At 39.4% G+C, this 23236-nt stretch overlaps 1 protein-coding gene and 1 pseudogene across 2 annotated transcripts in view; one reads left to right on the forward strand and one right to left on the reverse strand.

Annotated features, from left to right (window-relative positions):
- Window positions 1-559: 559 nt before the first annotated feature.
- LOC308554663 (cytochrome P450 3A12-like) overlaps window positions 560-23236 on the reverse strand; it is a 29608-nt gene continuing 6931 nt past the window's right edge. The window contains exons 4-13 of the mRNA XM_081132014.1: window positions 20071-20170; window positions 17192-17305; window positions 16847-16935; window positions 15181-15329; window positions 10124-10251; window positions 9014-9080; window positions 6464-6624; window positions 5308-5534; window positions 2908-3070; window positions 560-745 (exon numbers count right to left, since the gene is read on the reverse strand). Of these exons, the coding sequence (XP_080988140.1) occupies window positions 650-745; window positions 2908-3070; window positions 5308-5534; window positions 6464-6624; window positions 9014-9080; window positions 10124-10251; window positions 15181-15329; window positions 16847-16935; window positions 17192-17305; window positions 20071-20170 (1294 nt within the window). The 3' untranslated portion in view covers window positions 560-649. The remainder of the gene's footprint in view (window positions 746-2907; window positions 3071-5307; window positions 5535-6463; window positions 6625-9013; window positions 9081-10123; window positions 10252-15180; window positions 15330-16846; window positions 16936-17191; window positions 17306-20070; window positions 20171-23236) is intronic.
- On the forward strand, window positions 20317-22310 carry LOC308554667 (charged multivesicular body protein 3-like; annotated as a pseudogene). Its single transcript has 2 exons — window positions 20317-20644; window positions 20788-22310. The product of its transcript is annotated as a charged multivesicular body protein 3-like (transcript).

Below are 23236 nucleotides of genomic sequence, written 5' to 3' on the forward strand. Positions count from 1 at the left end.
CTATGTAGCTATTTATCTATCATCTATCTATATAAAAAAAGCATAAATTTACATAATACATTCAGTTCCAATCTCTGAGTCCACAGAGTTCATTCTGTTTTTCTCTCTTTCTGAATCAGTGACTCGCTTCTCTAGCAGTAAGAAACCTGGCTTTCATTATCTTTAATATGTTTACTTCTTTGATCAGTCCTCTTTTATGTAGTGAATACTTGCTCCATCCCTTTGCACTAATGGATGTCCTCCTCATCCTACTTGGGTTCTCCACACCCTATTTAGGCTCTGGATGCTTTCACCAAACATGGACACATTTCTCACCTTGTTTGGGTTCCCACACCCATGCCAGGCTGCCCTCCATGTGGATGCCCTCCCACCCTTGAGGGTACTAAGTGGGGATAGATGGAGATAGTATTATAAGAACCCAATAAGCTGGGTCTACATATCTGGCACTTATTTAGTCACCTCCCTTATGTTACACAATATATAATACTCTGTATAGACACTGAGAGAGCTAAATGAATGTACAGAATCCCTAGTCATTCATCAAATACAGTAGGTTAAGTTCATTTTCATTTCTGGGTTTTATTCATAAAGTACATGTAGTTGGGGATACAGCTCCCTTGAAGAACAAAGTGTAAGTCCTTGGGGAAAGTCAGGCTCCACTTACAGTCCCGTCTCTCAACTCCGGCATTAGAACAATGGGTTCTTTTGCTTTAATAGTTCCTTGAAAATCTAGTGTCACAGGGATCTGCAAATTTTAAACAGCATATGAGAACCAGTTAATGAAGCACTGTCAACCACAGAAGCAATGTAGATGAGATACATTGAGCAATAATGCTTTACAAACATATAAAAATTACTTTTAGCATAATATGTCTTTGCTTCTTCATACTTATTTAGTAAACTGTCTCAAGACTGGTCAGTGAAAGCATTCATCAATACATTCATTCAAGAAAATATCAATACAACACCTATTCTGTACCAGGCCAGAGACAAAATCATGTTGGTCTGTGTTTGGTTTTGGTTTAAATTTCAAGCAAATGAATGAATGTTTAAAATTTAAACCAGATTCTTAGGCATTATGAAAAACTATTTAGAAAAGCCATACAGAATTAATTTTGTGCAAATTGGAACTTGCAAGGTAATCCTGAATACTTATAGATTTTAATTATTTGAATTATCCATGACTTCTAAGGAGACCAGTCACCTCTCCCTGTGGAAACCTTCCAGTTTTATGATGGGAAAAGGTCTTTGTGAAGCATTGTGCCTGTTTTCTAACATCTCCTGGCTCCCGAGTGTAGTGTAAATAGTGAACTTCTGAAGACCTGTATAGTGTTTTGACAAATTTTTTAGCTCTGTTCTCACCCAGTCATTCCCTCAGTGTTGGGGGAGTCACCAACACAGTCACCTTCTGATCACAGCTGACTGAAGGGCAAGAAAATTGTCATGGAGGGTGAGAAGCACCAGCCATAGATGACTGGGAGCTTTCAGAAGGTGTCTTTCCCACCCCAGGTGTGCCAGAGACCCACTCCCTCTCAGGGCTGAGTCCTTCATTTGTACACACTTACAGGACTGCTACACAGCTGCCCAAAACCACAAACAAGATGGAAACCATCTCCATCACCCTCCTCTTCTCTGAGAAAGCCTACTTAAGGAAAGGAGCTGCAATAATAAGTGCATGAGTCCTAGAAATAAGCCCTACTGTAGGGCCTTGCTTGACATGAATCAATGGCAACTACTGTTTATAGTTGGAGAGATTCCAGATCTTCCTATTAATGTAAAACCTTTCTATTTTATAATTTCAAATGGCATATATATATTTCCCCAGTACACAGACAACACACATAGAAAATATAGATTGCAAATGTTATTTGTTAAATTTTCAAATTAAATCATTTAAAATTTAAATTCAAGATCTTCAATCAACTGCAAAAAACTCCAAGCATTTCCTGCATGACTGCAAGGCACCATTGGGAATTTATGAAAGGAATAAAATGAGGTGCTAGAGTTAAATATATTCTTAGATACAAAGAAAACATAGAGAACCAAGCTGGGTGGTTTAATGATAAAGTTTTAGGTGAGGTGGTATGGCTCATGATACTAACCTGAAGTACTGATAACACAGCGGAGGAAAAAATGTGCTCTGGACTAGATGGGGCAGGCTCCTGGAGGGGCTTTGGGAGTGAATTAGGACTTGAAGGATGAGAACAGAATGGGGAGGAGAGCGAGGAGACTATCGTAGAGCTCTTATTAGGATGTAAAGGAACCCATCTTGAGTGCAGCATGGCTCACAGAAGCAGGTTTCAAGTAGCCAGGATGGCTATGGACTGTGGGAGTCTTTATATCAGACAGAAATGCTTTAATCCACTTTGGCCGCACATGAGACCCAAAGGGGGTGCTTTTAAAGCCACAAAAGATGAATTATTTTAGAATCTGAGATGACCTAGGCATAGGATTTTTAAAAGATCCCTGCTGATTTCTTTGTACAGCCAGGGGTTGAGAACCACTATCACAAGAGCTTCTGTAAGTTCTGGTGGAAAAGAACAGTGTTCAAAAAGTCATGGCCCTGTTGTTATCGTTGCACCTCAAGGCCGTGCACAGTGCTTCCCCTTCCTTCTAGTGGACTTGAAACCAGATCTGAACTTTTCTCAAAGGGCCCTGCATCATCACCTCACGCCAGCTACATCGCTTCTAGGTGGCCTTTACAGTTGGGTATTTATGAAGCCACAGGTGTGGCACTCCAGACTACCTGGGTCTTAAAGGTCACCTGTGACTCCAAATAGATTCTCTGGCCAACAGAGCAAATTATTAAACAATGAATGAGCACATTCATGCATATATACCTCAGTTTAAGAAAAACTCTTGATCAAGCATTATTTATGTAGAGTGATAACGTGGTAAGGGTCTGACCTGTGTTTCTTTGCAAGGTTTGAAGGAGAAGTTCTGCAGAACTCTGACGATAGCAACTTTCATGTTCATGGTAGCAAACCTCATGCCAATGCAGTTTCGGGGTCCACTTCCAAAGGGTGTATATATGTAAGGGTTTATGCTGTCCTTGTTCTCCTTACTGAACCTGGTTACACAACAGTAGATGAAAACAATTAATGAAAATCAACACCACAAGAGCTACATGTTGGGGATTCTTATTTAGGCACCTCAACCAGTAGTATACAGGATGCTCCTGTGGGCTAGTCAGTGAGATCCTACTATGGTTATTTTGCTGTGAGAATTGTAAGCTACAGATCCTTTCCATTCCCCTTACCCTATGGGAGCTTTCAATCTCATTGAAGAGATGACACGAATGCTGTTTAACGGAAAATTATCTGTAAACACTAAATTATATTCAGGGTGTTGAGACGTTCACACTCTGAAAGGCAAATAGGAAATGGGACTGATTGAAGGAAAAGTAGGTTCCTGCCTCCTTCAAACTCATGTTGGCCATCCTCATGGAGGAAGTAAGTAGAAATCCTATCTCCCATTAGTTAAATTGTTATTTTTTCCTTCCCTTCTCTTTTCTTCCTTTTTCCTCCTTCTTTTCCCTCCCTTCCTCTCCCCTCTTCTGTCCCTCTTTCTCCAATTGAATAGCTTAAATCAGGTGACTTACATGGGCATATGATGCTGCTCTACTCTAGTATAATCCCTAATTTCCTTGTCTGTCTGTTCCACTAGGCTATAAATTCTTTGAATGTTAGACCTATGTTTTATTCAAATTTGATTCCTCAATATTTGATATTAAAGAAAAATGTATTATGCATTTTTAAAAAATGGTTATGTATTTTTTTAAGAGTTCCTATATTTTGGAGAACATTGGAATATCTAGAGATGGTGTGCCTTAGGATAATGTGGGAGTCAGGAGGATGGTAGTAGTGGCGTGTGAATGGGTCGGCAGATGTAGGCTGATGGCTGTAAGGCATGTGATGGGCACACATAGATGCATTAAAAGTATTCCTTAGACTTGTGTCTATAGAAAATGCTTTTGTATATGTCAAATACACATATATTTGTGTAAATGTCAAATTCTCCATAATAGGCATTTTTTGACGTTTGGATTTCTCACTGCCTTGCCCACTTCCTGACATGGTAAGCAGTTACTCTCTATGGATGACTGAATATCAAAAAAGAAGTACAGTCAGTGGTCTCTGGTTTTATGTTCATGAAGCTATGGGGGGGTGGGGGGGGTGAGAGTGGGTGGTGGAGGGTGGAACTGCTGAGGTTGGTGGAAACACAGAGGTCCCTTGGCCCAGAAAACAGAGGATTTGGTCATCTCTAATTTCTTCTTTCAACAAGAACTATGTGTAGACAATAGGCTGGAACTAAGAACACTATGGCATATGAGAGAAGATCTCTGCCAGTTAGGGTTCTTATAGTAGGGCTAATGAAAGTCTAGATCCCAGCAAGTGCCCTCAGTAGTTCATCCCAATTTTGCTCACCAATACAATAAATGGGAAACATCAGCTCTTTCTAGAGTTTGAGCTGTGCCCAAAGCTAGACCTTGGCTCTGAATTTCCATAGAACATGCTAAAGACCATCCTAGGGGGAGTGCCTCTGACATCTATAGAGCAGGTCACCAAATACTGAGAGTAGGAGGAAGCTGACACAGGACTGCAGCCAAAGACAGACTGGGGGACCTGTGTTCACCTCTGTCCTTGAGGGGCTGCTTAAACCGTCAGGGTGAGGACCTCTCTGGTACTCAGACTGCATTCTCCCAATAATGATTAAGGCACAACAGCCAATGTGGAAAAACAAACAAACAGAATGTGGGGACATTGGCAGTAAATTCAGAGAGCTAAAGAGAACAACACAGAAAAACTTAAAGAAGTAAAAAAGCCTGTGTTCCTAAAATCAGATAACGGTAAAGTAATTTATGGCATATGCATACAGTCAAATACACATAAATATTTATATGTATGTATACCTATATATGATGGTTGTATATAATAGGACATTGCTTATAGTCTACTGTTAAATCAAGTAAGCAGCTAGAAATAAAAAATATATTAATTTTAAATATCTACATATGCTTAGAAAAATGTCAACAATGCAATACATCACATTATTAATGAGGCTTATATTAAGGCATTAGGACTACGGAGAGATACAGTTTTTCTTTTATCTAGTCTAGAGTTTGTAAAATTTTGTCAACAAACAATGATTATTCTTGTAATAAGAAAAAATAAACTTCTAAAAGCAAAAAAAAATGTACATATAAATGACTGTACAACCACATGTTCATCATCTATAGCAACAGACATCAGAATATGTTCCAACCAGCCTGGATCAGGGTGGGTTCCCCTTCCCGGGGCCCAGTACCTTTCAGGACGGAACTCCTCAGGCTCTGACCAGTACTTTGGGTCTCGGTGAAGAATAAAGTGTGGCACCATCACCACTGTCCCTTTGGGAATGAACACCCCATTGATTTCCACATCCTTCTTACAGGCCCTCTCAAGTCTACCAGCAATTGGGAATAATCTGAGAGTCTCGTTCAACACCATGTCGAGATACTCCATCTGTACCAGGGCATCGTAGGTGGGAGGTGCCTGGGAAGAAAGAAACAGATTTTGATAAATTGAGATTTGAGATCAGCTTTCACCTCAGTCTATGTAGTTCTGTAGAAATGTTAGCAGCTCCAAAGAATAACTTCTTTTGGTGAAAGACCTTAGGATTTATAGACATTTTAATATCTATCATGTCCTTTGGCTTGCTTAATGGCCATGGAGATGTGTGGAGTAGTTATGACTATGGGGAAACCTTGGGGACAATTCCATAAACAGGACCCCAAATCCCTCACATTATTATGTAGTGATTTTTTTTATCTCATGTGAACAAATGTGACTAATAGACTATGACCCATACTCTTAATTGAAATATGTCAACATCACTGTTTCCTGTCAAAAGAGAGGCCACACTTCTGTACCAAGGAAAGAGAATGTGTAAAAGAGAAAAATCCCTACTTGACATAAAGTGTTTTAGTTGAAAAAGCCTGCTTGCTAACCCTTTAGATTATCTATATAATTTGGAGGGAAACACTACACACACAGAAACTCTATAAATAACGTGGAGAGAAACAAGTTCCTTTCTAAACCAAATATGGCAAAAGAAGGGTGTGACTGGATGCTAGCTACCAGGGCGCATGCTTTCATTCTAGCGAAGGTTATAAAGAGGGGTTCCACCTCTTTATAACCTTAATTGCCACTGAAGTTTAAAAAAATTTTTTTCACTTGACTTTATTGTGATAACAGATAACTGACACAACAGGACCAACACTTTTTTCAAAGATCTTATATACCTGTGAATAGTAAACATTACCTATATTTCTTTGTTTTTGTCTGTTTACATCCTTCCTGAATAGCACAGGTAAAGGAAGTGATGCTTATTCTCTTTGCAAAAATTCTTCTAGAAAGTGGTGAGGAGGCATTCTTGCTAAGGATTCACGTTCTTCCTTCTCCTCCAGGTATCACCCACTCACCTTATTGGGAAGCGTTGCATCAATCTCCTTCTGCAGTTTCTGCTGCACATTGGGGTGAGTGGCCAGCAAATACATAACGAAGCAAAGGACAGTGCTAGTGGTCTCATAGCCAGCAAAAATAAAGATAATGGATTGGGCGATGAGCTCCAGATCAGACAGAGCTAAAAGGAGAAGAAATATACTTTATAAAGCAGGTCAATGTACAACATCGCAGTTTAGATGATGAGAAATCCAAATGAAACTCCCAAATCCCTATAGGAAAAATTGGGAAAGAAATTCAGCTTAAATTGGGAGTGTTTTGCACTCTGATGTGTATACTACAGAGCCAGAAAAAGTAAAAAATTATCTTAATCTAGTTTTTCCCAAGGTCTATACTATTCTTGACCATCTGCTTCTGGTTATGCCACCCTTTCCACAGCACAGCTGTATAATTTCAAGACATAACATTTTTGTGTTACATGCACAGTGTTATCAGTATGTCCCTTGGAGCATCCTATAAGTAGTTTAGCTACAAGTAATATGGGATAGGATTCTCCCCCAGGGAAAATTTAAATTATTCTAGATAAAATATATCTGGAAAATTGTTTGAGAGACGTTGCACTAAAGCTTATGCAGGGGGAAATTAAAGGATCTTTCATTCAAAAATGTTTGCAGAAACTTAAGAGAATGATATTGGGCTACATGTAAAATATGGTTGCTGTAAGTATTGTCCATGGACCAGCATCATCTGCAGTAACTGGAAGGTTATTAGAAATGTAGACTCTCAAACCCTATTCTACAACTACCGAAGCACAACATGAACTGTCAACAGATGTGATGATTTGCAGAACTAGAACGATAAATCCAAAAATTTATATGAAACCACAAAAGACCTCAAATAGCTACAGCAATCTTGGGAAAGAACAAAGTTGGAGGTATCACACTAGCTAATAGCAAACTATACTACAAGACTACAGTAATCAAAGCAACATAGTACTGGCATAAAAACAGACACATAGATCAATGGAAGAGAATAGGGAGCCCAGAAATAAGCCCACACCTATATGGTCAATTAATCTATGACACAGGAGGCAAGAACATACAGTGAAGTAAAAACAGTCTATTCAATAAATGGTGTTTGGAAAATTGGACAGATATGTGCAAAAAAAAAAAAAAGGAACTAGACCATCTCTTTTCTTTCCCCTCACCTGAAGACATGCTTATGATTTGAGAGAGAGAGAGAGAGAGAGATATCAATGCTTGTCCACTAAGGAGATCTAGAAGAAAAAAAACCCTAGTAGGAATGAGCACTCCCAGATCACAGGTATTGGTTTCTAAATATCATTTCTCAATAAAATGAACCAGAGCTCCTTGAGAAATGACTGATTCAAGTCCTGATCAAGGGAAATAATGAGAAACCTAGAATTCTCTCATACCAGAAAGCAAGGAAGTGCCCCCCCCCCAAATAGGTAGAAATGATACAGGATACACTGTATACTATAATGGTGGGTATATGTCATTATACATTTGTCACATCCCTAGAACGTACACCACCAAGAGTGAACCTTAATGTAAACTATGAACTTTGTGAGATAATCATGTGTTATTGCAGGTTCACTGATTTTAACAAATGATCCATACCGGTGAGGGATTTTGATAATCAAGGAATCTGTGTATATGGAGGGGGAGGTGGGATATTGGAAATCTCTGTACCTTCTGCTTAATTTTGCTGTGAACCTAAAACTGCCCTAAAAAATAAAGTCTACTGGAAAAATAAAAAATTAAAAAGAAAGAAGAAACCCAGAGCTCACTTAAAGGGACTCCAGTGGACAAACATGAGATAATTTGACCATAAAAAAAAAAAAGAATGACATAAATTTGTAATATATAAGATCATGTTGATATAAATAAACAAATAAATAAATGAGGGAAAATGGAAAGATCTTCCTTACAATGAAACATCAATTCATAAATGTAGAAGAAATGTTGCAATTAGAAAGTCATCACTTTGCAACCATCACAGTAATAATGATCAGTCAAAAACCATCCGTGGATAATAAAACTAGTAGGTGAAAATTTGAAGAGGAAATAGGATATTTACTTATTCTTAAAGACTTCCCCAAAAGTTGCTTATTAATTACAAATGAAAAATAAAGCTTTACAGTAGATTAAGCTACTGAACACAATTTTAACCAAGTGTTCCAAGTTAAGGTCACCAACACTGGGGCAATGTGCTTCCCGATGTGATGAAGTCTTGATGCAAATTTCCGTGCAGCTGGATGAGGCCAGAGAAGAGACACTGGAAACAAGCTCCCCAGAGATTCTGATGTGGGTGATCCGCAGACCACTGACTGACCTCTGGGCATACAATTCTTGTATATGGTACCCTTCAAGCTTTGAACATAGCTGTGGCACATGCTTCTAGAAAGTGCCTCTGGCTACCACTCATATCTGAGCATATGTCTTCAATTTGGCAGAAACTCTTATCTGCCTGGAAAACGTCCTGCACATTTTCAGAACCACCGCTGCCTCTGAGCCCCCCACTGGCCCTCTGAAGCGTGCCTAGTGTACCTTTATGGGAGTCTGCTTCTTTGGCATTCTGGGAGTTAATCATCAGCTGAAGTAAGTCCACTCGGTGCTGGAAGCAGAAGGAGAAATTTCAGTGTTAGAAAGGAATAAATCAAGGGTGCAGCACTAAATTTCTTTTGTAATAAAATGGCCCCTTTAAGTCCAGAAGTGTGTCTAGTGTTGCTTGAGTCATCAGGGAATAAAAACATCCAGCTGCAAGTTTGGAGAGCAGGATGTTTCCCCGAGAAAAATCTAGCCCTTATGTCCAGCTGCTTTTTGGTCCCCACTCTCTCTGATCTTCAGCTTCTCTCACTTTTGAACACAGCTTCCTGGCCAAAGAGTTGCCTGGCCCCTCTCCTGTCATACCTGCTTGCTCACAGAAATGTCCCGGATCGAAGCCTTCTTTCCCTCTCGCCTTAATTCTCAGTGAACGACCACATGGATTAACCTCCTGATATCTGAAGTTCATTGGCAGTTTTTCTGTGAGCAGCTTCAGTGCCCACCGTCCTAGAACTGCCCACATGTTCGGTGCGACCCTGGGGCACCCAGCCCTAGCCCACGGCCTGCAGACATCCTCGTGCCGGCCTCCAGGTCCGTGAAGGCAACGCTGGGTTAGGCAGCCTGCAGCCTCAACGCCAGGGAAGGCCGCGGCCCTGCCCGGTGTCTGAGCAGCTGCAGTTAACGCGGAGCAGCTCCACGGGTCCCGGGGGGACACCACTGCAGAATGTGTAAAATACGAGGCTTGGAACTGATGTGATTCTTGCAAATTTAAAATCTGGGGAATTGTGATACCAGGAAAATCATTTTTACACAGTAATTTTAATACTTTGACAATTTATTGAAGGAAAGTAGAAAACTTTTTCTCAATAACATCCATGCAGTGATATACTGACCCTTGTGCCTATTACTACATTTTAGACGTCTCTCTGACTCACTTGGTATTTCCTTTCCTATCCTCCACCTTGTTCATTCCACACAAAATGTTATAACTTTCCTCCTGTAAACCTACAGTTCTCTACTAACCTAAGAAAAGAGAAGTGCACAAATCATACGTACACAGCTCAATAAATTATCAAAGAGGAAACACACTCACACAACCACACCAGATTTTACCTTTTGGTTATCTTGGAGGCGACTTTCTTTCATCTTTTTTACAGATTTTTTGAAAAAATCAGTAACACTTTTTGGAAACAGAGTAATATTAAATGATTCAAAAACTGGGCCAAGGAATGGAAAGAGTGCTGTAAGAAAAAAAGAAAAAACAAATGAAACACAATGAAATACAATGAAAATACAAACTGTACCTGGAGCAATTATAATTTTCCCTACCAGTCAGAAGAGTAAAAGACACCAGGCTTCTCAGCCAGGAGCCAGTACCTCTATGACCTTTGCTCAGACTTACAAGCCCATGGCTGAGCAAGGGCAAGTCCACGCACAGGGGCCATCATTATAGCAGTGGGATCAGTGGCCCCTTCCTCATCTTTTGGGTGACTAAAGGAACAGAATTACAACCCTCAACAGCTTTGCCTTTTATCTTTTAAACTAGATTGTCTTTGAATAAACCAGACCAGAGTCTGAACTTTAATTAAATGTACTATTCAAGAAATAGTCAGATGCACATGCATTGACACAGTAGAACACTAGACACTAAAATGTCAACAATTATATGAGAGTTTAATTATAGGAGAGTCTTATTTCTTCTTTGTCTTTTAAAACAATTCTGACATTTTTTAATAAGAAATGTGCATTGTATAATAATACAAATATTAACCAAAATATATTTTAAAAAAGAATTTGCAGTCAGGATAGAAATAATACAGTGCACATCTTTCAGCCATAAGGGAATAAAATTAGAAATCAATAACAAAGACAATTGGGAAACTCACTAATATGTGGAAATTTAAAAAAACCCTCCTAAATAACCCATGGGTCCTACAAAAAATCAAAAGGGCAATTAGGAATTACTTTGAGATAAATAAAAATGAAGAGACAACATAACAAAATTTATCAATAGAGCAAAAGCAGTGCATAGAGACAAAATGTGGCTATAAGTGTCTACATTTAAAAGGAACAAAGATCTCAAATCAATAAACAAACTTTCCCCCTTAACACACTGGAACAAAAGAGCAACCAAAACCAAAAGCCAGCAGGAGAAAGCAGATAACATAGATGAGGAAAGAAACTAATAAAATAAAGAATAAAAACAATAGAGAAGATCGATGAAATCAAAAGATTCTTTGAAGACATTTAGATAAATTGACCAAGAAAAAAGAAGATTCAAACTACTAGCATCAGAAATGAAAAACAGGAGGTTACTACTGACATTAAAAAATTAAAAAACTATAAGGGAATATTATGAACAACTGTATGCCAATAAATTAGATAACTTTGATGAAATGGACAAATTTCTAGAAAGACGCAACTATAGAAACTGACTCATAAAGAAACAGATAATCAGAATAGACCTGTAACAATGTTTTGTTGTTTTCTGACTATAAGCTTTGCTCTTCTTTTGTTAAATTTATTTCTAAGTATTCTCTTGATTCCAGTTATTGCAACTGGAACTGTTTTCTTCATTTCATTTTTGAATTGTTTATTGCAACTTATAAAATTACAACTCACCCTGTACATTGATCTTGTATCCTGAAACCCTACTGAATTTGTTTATGAATTCTAATAGGTTTTTGGTGGATATTTAAGGATTTTCTGTATACAAGGTTATGTTGTCTGATTCCAGGGGTAGTTTTTATTGTCCATTTCCTATGTCAATACCTTTTATTTCTTTTCTTTTTAAAGCTCCTTCCCCTGGCTAGAACCTCTAGCATAATGTTGAATAGAAGTGGTGAAAGAGGCGTTCTTGTCTTGTTCCTAAGCTTAGGGGAAAGCATTCAGGCTTCCACTCTGAAGTATGGTGTTTGCTATGGGTTTTCCATACATGGCCTTTACCAGGGTGAGGAAATTCCTCTCTATGCCTAGGTTGCCTAAATTAAAGTAGATTTAAGTAAATGGAAAAACATATATGTTCATAGATCAGAAAACTTCATCTTATTAAGATGGCAGTTCTACCCAAATTGATCTACAGATTTAATGCATTGTCTATCTGACTCCTAGCTTGTTTCTTTATAGAAAGTGACAAGCTAAATTTAAAATTTTTATAAAATTGTGAAGGACCCAGGATAGCCAAATCTGAAAAAAAAAGAATAAACTTACAGAACTCAAACTTCCTGATTTGTTCAAAACTTACCACAAAGCTATAATAATTGGGGCAATGTGATACTGGCATAAGGATAGACATATAGAATAGAATTTAGAGTCTAAAATTAACTCATGTGCCTAAGGTCAATTAAATTTTAAAAAATTAAATTTATTTTTAAGTTACAGTTGAGATACAATATTATATTAGTTTCAGGTCATCAATATAGTGATTAGACATTTATACACCTTATGAATGATCACCCTGGTAAGTGCATTACCCATCTGAAACCATACATACTTATCACAATATTATTGACTATATTTACTATTCAGTATTCTACATCACCATGACTAATTTTTACCACTGGCAATTTGTACTTAGTTCCTTTTACTTTTTATACCCATACCCCCAACCTCCCTCCCATCTGGCAACCATCAATTTGTTTTCTGTATCTATGAGTTTGTTTCTGTTTTGTTTGTTTGCTTTAGATTCTGATAGAAATGGAATAATATGGTATTTGTCTTTCTCTGTCTGATTTATTTCACTTAGCATAATACCTTCTAGGTTCATCCATCCTGCCACAAATGTCAAGATTTCAATTTTTATGCCTGACTACCATTCCATTGTATATATGTACCACAACTTCTTTATTCATTTGTCTATTGATAGACACAGGTTGCTTCCATATCTTGGCTATTGTAAATAATATTGCAATGAACATATGGTGTGCATATATATCTTTTTGAATCAGTGTTTTGGATTTCTTTGCATAAATACCAAAGTGGAATTCCTGGGTCATACGGTAGTTCCATTTTTTATTTTTTGAGTAAACTCTATACTGTTTCCCATAGTGGCTGCACTAATTTACATTTCCACCAACAGTGCATGAGGGTCCCCTTTTCTCCACATCTTCACCAACACTTGTTTGTTGATTTATTGATGACAGCCATTCTGACAGGTGTGAGGTGATATCTCATTGTGGTTTTAATTTGATTTTTTCTGATGATTAGTGATGTTAAGCATCTTTTCATGTGTATTGGCCATTGGTGTGTTCTAATTGGAGAAATATCTATTCAGATTAAGGTCAACTGAATTTTGAGAAGGGGTTTAAATCCATTCAATGGGGGAAAACGGGCTTTTTAATAAATGGTGCTGGGACAACTGGATAGTCACATTCAAAAGAATGAAATTGGACTGCTACATTATACCATATACAAAAACAAGATAAAAATGGATCAAAGAACTAAAGTAAAAGCTGAAACTTTATACTCTTAGAAGAAAACCAAGGGGTAACTTTTTATGATATATTTGACAATGGATCTTAAACATGACACCAGAAGCATAGGCAATAAAAAAATACATAAATTGTAGATCATCAATTAAAAAATTTTGTGCTTCAAAGGACTCTATGAAGAAAAAGAGAAGATACCTAAAGAATGGAAGAAAATTTTTCAACTCATATATTTGATAAGGAATTTTTACCTAGAGTATGTAAAGTATTCTTACAACTCAACAACAAGACAAACAACCTAACTGAAGTGGGCAGAGGATTTGAATAGAAATTTTTCTAAAGAAGTTACAAAGATGGCCAACAAATATATACAAAGTTGCTCAATCATTAAAAGAATGCAAATGAAAACCACAATGCAATACCAATTTGTACCCCCCAGAATGGCCATAATCCAAAAGTGTCAACCAAGTGTTGGTGAGGATGTGAAGAAATTGGAACCTTCATACTTTACTGGGGGGGGGGGGGGGGATGTAAAATGGTGTCACTATTGTAGAATAAAGTTTAGCAGTTCCTTAATACGGTAAACACAGATTGATATAGGATATATCAATTCTACCCCTGAGTGGGAGAATTAAACCAAAAGAAACCCCCCAAAATGGAAACAGGTAATAAAAAAAGAACTTGTACAGAATATTTACAGCAGCACAATAGCCAAAAGGTAGAACAACCCAAATGTCCATCAACTGATGAGTGAATAAACATAATGCAGAATGTTCAAACACTGGAATATTATTTGGCCATAATAAAATATAAAGTACCGATACATGCTCCAACATGGGTGACTCTTGAAAACATTATGCTAAATTGTAAAAAGCCAGCCACAAAAACCCACATATGTGATTCTATTTATGTGAAGTGTCCAGCAAGGCAAATCTATAGAGGCAGAAAGTAGATTAGAGGTTGTTTTGGGCTAAGGGGAGTGGGATGTTAAAGTTAAAAGTACCGTATATCTAAGTTGACAAAAATGTTATAATTAATATAATGATGGCTGCACATATCTGTGAATGTACTAAAAACCATTTTTTCCATTTCATTGAGTTATAATTGACATGAAGTACTGTGTAAGTTTAAGGCGTACAACATAATGACTTGACATAAATATACTGAAGAATAATTACCATAATAAGTTTAGTTAACATAAATTACCTTACAGAGTTCAAAAATTTTTTCTTTCCATATAATGAGAACTTTAAGAATCTACATTCTTGTTTATCTTCTGAGAGTCTGTACCTTTTGAGCACCGTCATCTATTTCCCCCACCCTCAAACCCTGCCTCTGATAACCACAAATCATTCTTGTTTTTCTATGAGTTTGGGTATTTTTCAGAGTCCACATATAAGTGAGATCATACAGTATTTGTCTTTCTCTGTCTTATTTCACTTAGCATAATACCCTCAAAGTTCACCCATGTTGTTGCAAATGGCAGGGTTTTCTTCCCTTTTGTGGCTGAATAATATCCATTCTATCTATTTATCTAGCTACCTGTCCATCTATTTATGTATGCACGTCACATTTTTTATCTGTGAACAGACACTAGGTTGTAAAAATGATAGAACTGTACATTTTAAATAGATGAATTATACAGTATGTGAATTATATCTCAAATGAGGAGAGAGAGAGAGGAGATGGGAAAGGAGGAAGGAGATGAGGGAGAAATAAAAAAAAATACAGTAGTCTACATACCCATTAGGAGAACGAATGGATCGAGGAAATTAAATTTCAAGAGCTGCTTGACATTTTCCACAAAGGGATCTTGTGGGTTGTTGAGGGAATCGATGTTCACTCCAAATGATGTGCTAGTAATCACATCCATGCTGTAGGCCCCAAAGATGCTGAGTAGAGAAAGAAAGACATAGAAAATTAAAATCAGCAACTCTCTACTATCCTTATGCAACAAAAACAAGAGGGGCATGTAAATTCATATACCCAGAGAAAGACAGGTAAAGAGCCACACAACTGTCAAAACCATCTGCTGGACCATCTAAAGAATCTGTGCTCCTGTCACACTCAGTCATGAGGTGCAGCTGGCCCTATGCTGGGTCATGGGCACACTAAGGCAAGTTAGACCCACCTGTGAGCACACGAGATCAGTCAGAGGGATGGAGACACATAACCAGACAAATTACAGTAGTGTTTGGAGTCTGGACAATAGTACCAGCGCTGTGCCTGAGCAGGACAAAGGGTAGACAATGAACTCTTCCTAGTGGAATCAAGAAAGGTGACACTGATGTGGCTCTTGCCTCACACAGTATCTGTGCTCAGAGCTGATTCTGCTCCAGCACATTACAGAACAGCAGCACTGGTCTGAGTTGCCAGGAACACCATCCCTCCTTCTCTGCACTCCTGCTAAAGCTCCTGAAAGACCCACTCTCCTCAACTCCAGTGATCCGAAGTTGCCTCGAGGGCAGGCTCATTTCTGTAAAATGTAAGAATTAAGAATGTTCCTGGCTTAAAAAATACTAATAATAAATCACTCCAAAATCGACTTGGGGGAATCCCAGAGGTGAGTGATCACATGTCCCCAGTTTTCCCAGATCAGTCTCACTTTACCTCTGTTGTTCCCCCATAGTTAGAAGAATCTTACATTTTTAAGATTTTTAAAATATATTTTATTGATTTCAGAGAGAGGAAGGGAGAGGGAGAAGAGAGCTGAAACATCCATGATGAGAGAGTCATTGATGGGCTGCCTCCTGCACGCCCCCGACAGCCTGCCCATGTGCCCTGACCAGGAATTGAACCGTGATCTCCTGGATCAAAGGGCGATGCTCAACCATGAGCCACATCCAGCCGGGCGGAAGTATCTTACTTTAGAAAATAAATGACATGCTCGCCCGACCCATAGTCTGTACAGGACCTTCTTTATTCTGAGACTAAGGAAAGGAGAAGTGATGGTAAGGTTTAGTATTTAGTGTTTTGCTGGTATCCGCACCAAAATCATGAAGGGGTTTAAGTTGTTCCAAGTTCCACGTTGCAAATTCCCTGCGCCACCCACTGCCCACCAACACATAGCAGTGCCTTCCCTGCCCTATGTCACACTCTCTACACCAAAACTGCTACAATCGTGTTTCTACTTTCTAAGCTGGGTATTTTTGTCTTCCAGAATATCCAAGGTGACAATTAAGCAGACAAATTAATCCTGGTGCATGTACACAGGAAAAGATCTTTCTCTCCTGGCTGCCCTGCCTTTCTGGGTGAGCCACGTCTTCTCGGGCAGCCCCCTGGAGTTCTAACACCACACACCTACTTCTGTTTGGTCACCAGAGGAACTCAACAGTGGGAATTTCGGCTGTCAGGCGGCTGGAGGCCTTGGGGCAGAGCTCAGAATCGCAGCAGCTGGACTCCTACTTACTCTTTCAAGGTGACGGGCTTGCCTTTCTCTGCTTCCTTCCTCAGGTTCCTCACCAACACATCTCCATACTTGCCAACGATGGGGAACATCTAGACACAAAATACAGCACCACCCGCAATTAAACGTGAAGACTCGTGTCCTAGAAAACCTACCTTTCTCAAGCATGGAGCAGTAAGCAATATTTTGTAATGAAGCTTATAATGCCACTTCTAGGACATAAAAATGAAAGACCATTTTTAGGAAGCTCAAATTCAGCAGGCTACCCTTGGAAAGAACTACCTTATTTTCTACCTGTTCCAGATGCATTCTTTAACTTTCAATTTAAATATCCTCTTATATGCTTACCTCCTTGAGCTTTCCACTGGTGAAGGTTGGAGACAGCAGCGTTCGTATTCTCTTCCAAGTCTCATCCTCAGCCATAGAGATGGAACTTTTCATAAACCCCATTGCAGCAAAAGGCTAGAGTAAAAGCAAAAGACATGTTGCTCTACATTAGTTCTGGAGGTCTCAACAGTTGTAGAAAATCTGTTAAACGGGCATCAATTATTCAACAAATATTTGGTGACTGCCTACTTAGTAGCAGGTCCTATGCTAGATACTCAATAAATACTTATCCCAAATGTCTAGCATCTCATGAAGGTGCAGGAGACTTCCAGACACCTGATGTGCTTTCCAGCCTTTATTCTAATCACCTTTTTCAATGCAAAGGACCCATGTGTCAGGGAAACTGCTTCTCCAAGGGAATAAATAGCAATACGTCTAGTACGTCATCCAGGGATGTGCGGAATAGAAAGAAATTCTTGACAGACAGACAGGTAGCTTTGGCAAACTGTATGCTGCCTCAGACCAGTTCTGTCTTTACTTGTATGTACAACATAAGCAACTTGAAAAAAAGGATGTCTTAATGGTGATTTTTTTAAAAAAGTAGTTAATACTTAAAAGATTAGGAATCTACTTGCTATTATTAAAAAATAATAAAATTTCAAGGAAACCCTTTCCCCCTATATTTTTCCACCAGGGATAAAAGAAAAAAATGAAGATGTGATTCTATTTCTCAGGTTGGGACTGGCCAATCAAGCCAACCTACTTGAGACTTTCTTCCATCTTTTTCTTCCTACTTGTATTTTGTTTTAAATGTATATCTCCAATACGCATTCATGATAAAAACTTACCAACTAGGAAGAGAGGGAATCTTTCTCAACTTTATAGAGAGCATCTACAGAAAAGTTTACAGCTAACATCGAATTAACTAACGAAAGCCTGGAGTCACATCACTAAGATGGCAAAGTTAGAGACGCCAGCTTCTGTTGCCCCACAAAGAACAATTAGATAGCCATCCACAAACAAAAATAGGTCTAGAAGAGTTCAGTAGTTCACTCAGGAATCTTTAGCAACAGAGTGGAGGAAAAAAAACACACCAAAACCCAAAACAACAGCAGCAACAAAACAACACCTGAGAATAACTACAAAATGGGCAGGGAGAACAGTCTCATTTTGCCTGCATCACCTCATTCCCCAGGCCGGCACTGCTCAGCGCCAGGAGGGCACTGCCCAGCCTGAGAGCCATCCCCTTGCTGAGGAAAGAACATCAGGGTGAGTGGCAATGTTCTCTAACCTTTTAGGGCACCATCCAAAAGGCCCGCTTTGGTTTCACTGTGCCCACTATACCAGCACAGATGATAAATCTAGTGACAGCAAAGAGCAAAGAAGAGTAGGAACTGTTAGTACAGTCATTTGTCAGAAGCTATCATGATTTTCCACGTCCTGCTCTGCGGAAAACCCCACCAGACCTGAACAGCTGCTGAGGAAACCAGTAGCCAGCACAGCTACCGTGAACGCCCTGCTGATTTTGCTGATGATGATTCCACAGGTTTTCACACTTGCAGAATCTAGCGTTCTGAGTCCTGCCTTATCACCCTCCACAGCCACTAGAGCCGCCCCAAGTATGCCACCACCCAGAGTTGTGGGAGTCACTCCAGCAGCCAGCCCTGGCATACGTGGCTGGCCATGTGCATAAAAGCAGCCCAGTTCCCCGAAGCTATTCTCTCTAAATGTCCCAACCAAGCCCATCTGGAGAGAACAAGACCCCACCTCCCTTCTAATCTGCTCTAAGGAAGCCCCTCCTAAACAGGACCCGCCCTTGTTTCCAGCAGGTCCTGCAGTCCACCTCTTGCCAAGATTCATATTGCTAGGGGAGTTGGCAGGTCAGAGCCTGTCCCTCCTACCTGCCAGTACATGACACCAAGCTCAGACTACTATCTTTTTTTTGGCCAGTTCAAGCCTCCACCAGAAACATCAATTCTGTTTCACAGATAAGTGAGCCTCATAAACATATGAGGTATGTGCCCGAGGATCTTGGGGTCCAGGTGGGTGTGCATGTGCAGCTGCTTTAGGTCTAACTGTGTGGAGGTATGCACAGGTATAGTTGTTTAGGAAAACAATAGGAGGGCCCTTAGGAGAGGAGGCCCTGTATTGCTCTGCACCGTCTGGTTCCTGTATCCTCCTTCCCTTGGGAGGAGTGGAGTGGAGGGTGGGTGGAGGAAGGGTAGCCTTTTCACAAATGGTGCTTCAGCAATTAGACATCCACAGGGAAAAAAAGAACCTTGACCTATAGTTCACACCTTATACAAAAATTAGAATTAAATGGATCATATACTTAAATGTAAAACATAAACCTATACAATTTTTAGAGAAACAGAAGAAAATCTTTGGAACCTAGGACTATGTGAAGAGTTTTTGTACTTGGCACAAAAAGCCCAACCCATAAAAGAAAAAAAATTGATAAACTATCTTCATCAGTTAAAAAAAATGTTTGTACTGCTAAGGACCCTGATAAAGGAAAAGACAAGCTGCACACTGTAACTATAAAAGAACAGTAAGAGAGAAACTTATGGTGGTGGAACAGTTCTGTATCTTCATTGTGGTGGTAGTTACACAAATCTACATACATGATCAATTTTAATACGCAGCACACACACACAAATTAGCGCACATAAAACTGATGAAATCTGAACAAGCTCTGTGGATAGTACCAGTGTCAATTTCCTGTTCTGATATTGTACCATAGTTATACAAGACATTACTATTGGAGGAAACAGAATGAAGGATACATGACATGGTATCTACCTGGATATATTTTTTGGCAATTTCCTGTTAATCTATTATTATTTCAATATTAAAAATAAATTAATAAATATTTAATTTAAAAAGGAATGGATGCCTACCCGCCGATTTGTGAAGACAGAATAACATTCTTTCACTAGGACTGCTTTGATCATGTCTGGATCAGTGATCGCCAATACAGGCTGTGAACCATCATAGAGCCTGTGTCAGGAAAACAGAGCTGATTAAATTGAATAAGCCAGTTTCTGTAGCTGGAGCCACTCCTGGAAGTCCAGATTTTCATTAAGATGCTACAGAATCTATATTTCTAGAGATTACTGTTAGAAATTACATTAGAACATTTAAATCCAGGTGGTGTGTACATGGGAATTTCCTGTACCATTCTTTATAATTGTTTATATTTTTAAACTATTTCATTATCAAAAAGTTAAGTTAGTAAATAGGTAAAGGCCAATAAATTATCTAAGAACAGAAAAAAACAACAATGAGAGCCCACCCACTAACTCACTTAAAAAATATGCTTTTGGCTGGACTCCCATCCTCTCACCAGCTCTTCCCAGGTGGTTGCCAGTGACCTGCCTGGGTGCAGGAAATGAAAAGCCAGAAGGGACAAGAAGAATTCAGTAAGCCATGGGGCTGTTTGGAAAAACCCAGAAGAAGCCACCCAAAGAGCTGAGAGGGAGGAATGGGTGGGGGTGAGGGGGAGAAGAGAGGGTGGAGAGAGACAGAGAGAGAAACATCGAAACATGGATGTGAGAGAAATACATCAATTGAGTGCCTCCCCTACATGCCCCAATCGGAATCGAACCTCAACCTAGATCAATGAATGGTCATTGAAGATAAGAAAGGAAATGAGAGTTGCTGAGAAGCAAATAAGAGATACTCAAAGAGAAAGAGAAAAAGTGAAATGATCTGTGAAAGATGCTGCCAACAAGGGTCAGAAAGATTTCTGTGTGGTCCTGGCCAAGGAGATGATCAGGTCAAGGAAGGCTATAAGCAAGCTCCATGCGTCCAAAGCTCACATGAACTCTGTGCTCATGGAGATGAAGAACCAGCTGTAGGTTTTGCAAGGGGCTGGTTCCCTGCAGAAGAGCACAGAAGTGATGAAGGACATGCAGAATCTTGTGAAGATCCCAGAAATCTAGGCCACCATGCAGGAACTGTCCAAAGAGATGATGAAGGCTGGCATCATAGAAGAGATGTTAGAGGGCAGTTTTGAAAGCATGGATGACCAGGAAGAAATAGAAGAAGCCGCAGAAATGGAAATTGACAAATTCTGTCTGAAATTACAGCAGGGGCCTTGGGCAAAGCACCTACTAAAGTGACTGACATCCTTCCAGAGCCTGAACCTCCAGGAGGCACAACTGCCTCTGAAGATAAGGAGGAGGTGGCCCTAGAGGCCATGCAGTCCCGGCTGGCCATGCTTCCCAGCTGGGGCCACCCAGCTGGGCCCTCCAGCTCTTCTCATGGCTCGTCGGCCAGGGGTGCACACACTCCTCTGAAATGGCCCCATTTATGTATCTCTTGCACTACACTCTGTGTCAAGGCTTTGCATTCTAGACAAGGTTTTCTTCACTCTCTGCAGAAATTTTGGGATCTCAAAGGATTGTTCTTGAGACGTGGTGTAATAAATGCATCATTTTCAGGAGTAGAAACAGAAGTATCTTTTTGGAGGGAGGGCAAAGAATTTGGTATTCTCGTAAAACACTTCTGAGAATAGAGTTCATTGACTGAATGTTGAGGTTCTGTACATTTCTTGGCCTGTAAAACACTATATAAATGGATTTTAATCAATTTGTGTTTTAAAAAGTATACTTTTGCCCAGCCAGGCGTGGCTCAGTGGTTGAGTATCGACCTAGGATCCAGGAGATTGCAGTTCGATTCCCAGTCTGGGGCATGCAGGAGGCAGCTGATCAATGACTACTCTCTCATCATTGACGTTTCTATCTCTCTCTCCGTCTCCCTTCTTCTCTGAAATCAATAAAGATATATTTTCTTAAAAAGTATACTTTGAAGATGTATCAAGAACCTAAAAATTGCATATGACAAAATATTTGATGAAAAGTATAGACATACTGATCACAAAAATGTAAAAATGTGCCTGCAAATAAAAGAGGCTTGGAATGCTCAAAAAGATATAGTAGGAATATGAATTATTTCTTTGCCCTATTTTTAAAATTTTGTTTACTAGTTTACAATTGTTTAAAGGATATATTTTAACTATTAAAGAGAAGTCCTGGGTAGAATCAAGTTTAGAAATATTTAAAACAAAGGACAAAGAGAATAAAAAATACAAAAGAGCATGTACTAGTCATTTAAAAATATTTTCTTTTTTTGCCCGGCCAGGCGTGGCTCAGTGGTTGAGCGTCGATCTAGGATCCAAGCGATCAGGGTTCGATTCCCGGTCAGGGCACATGCCCGGGTTGCAGGCTGGAGCCAATCAATGACTCTCTCGCCGCTGATGTTTCTCTCTCTCTCTCTCCCTCTCCTTTCCTCTCTCTGAAATCAATAAAGATATATTTAAAATGTATATATTTTTTCATTACTTATATTTATTCTATATGTGGGTCCTAAGTGGGCCTTGCGCTCCATGTAGGTGACATCAGTCAGCAGCAGGGCAAGCCCACTTTAACACACATACCACACAGAGCCGACTCCTGTGTGATACATCCCAATTTGGCCTCATCTCCTGACTGGTTTACTGTAAGTTGAATTACATGATGTTTACTATAACTTTGGTAACACTTTCCTCTGGCATTTTATCTTTTACTATAAATCATTTGCATTAGCTAGAGCAAAATGGAAGATTTTCCACAAGTCTTATCTGTTCTTTCCTTGACTCTTCAGATGAATTTCAAGCAGTTTTGTGATCACATAAAAATGAATGAGAACCACTCCACTGAGTGCTGCCCATTTTAAAAAAATCTTCTGAAACTCAGAAGGTTTAAGTGGGTGTCAGGTACATTTAGTGTTGAAGCAGCGATCTAAGTAACTGTGGTGGCACTCAGGTTGGTCTGATTGATCATATTTCTTGGATGACTCCCCTCTCCCCATCGTGTTTTTCAAAAACACCTGGGTGGAGAGACACAAGGTTCTGGGTAACCCTTTACATGTAGGACCTCACACCAGCCTTAGCGTTTGTTACACTGCCAAGCAACACGCAGATTCTTGGGCCCCAGTCCAGATTCTCGTTTCAGTGTTGCTGAGGGCTAGGCCCCAACACCCTGTATTTTTAACAAGCTCTCCAAGGTGGTTCTTATACACACC

Source organism: Miniopterus schreibersii (assembly GCF_964146895.1).
Source record: "Miniopterus schreibersii genome assembly, chromosome: 3".
NCBI classification, from domain to species: Eukaryota; Metazoa; Chordata; class Mammalia; order Chiroptera; family Miniopteridae; genus Miniopterus; species Miniopterus schreibersii.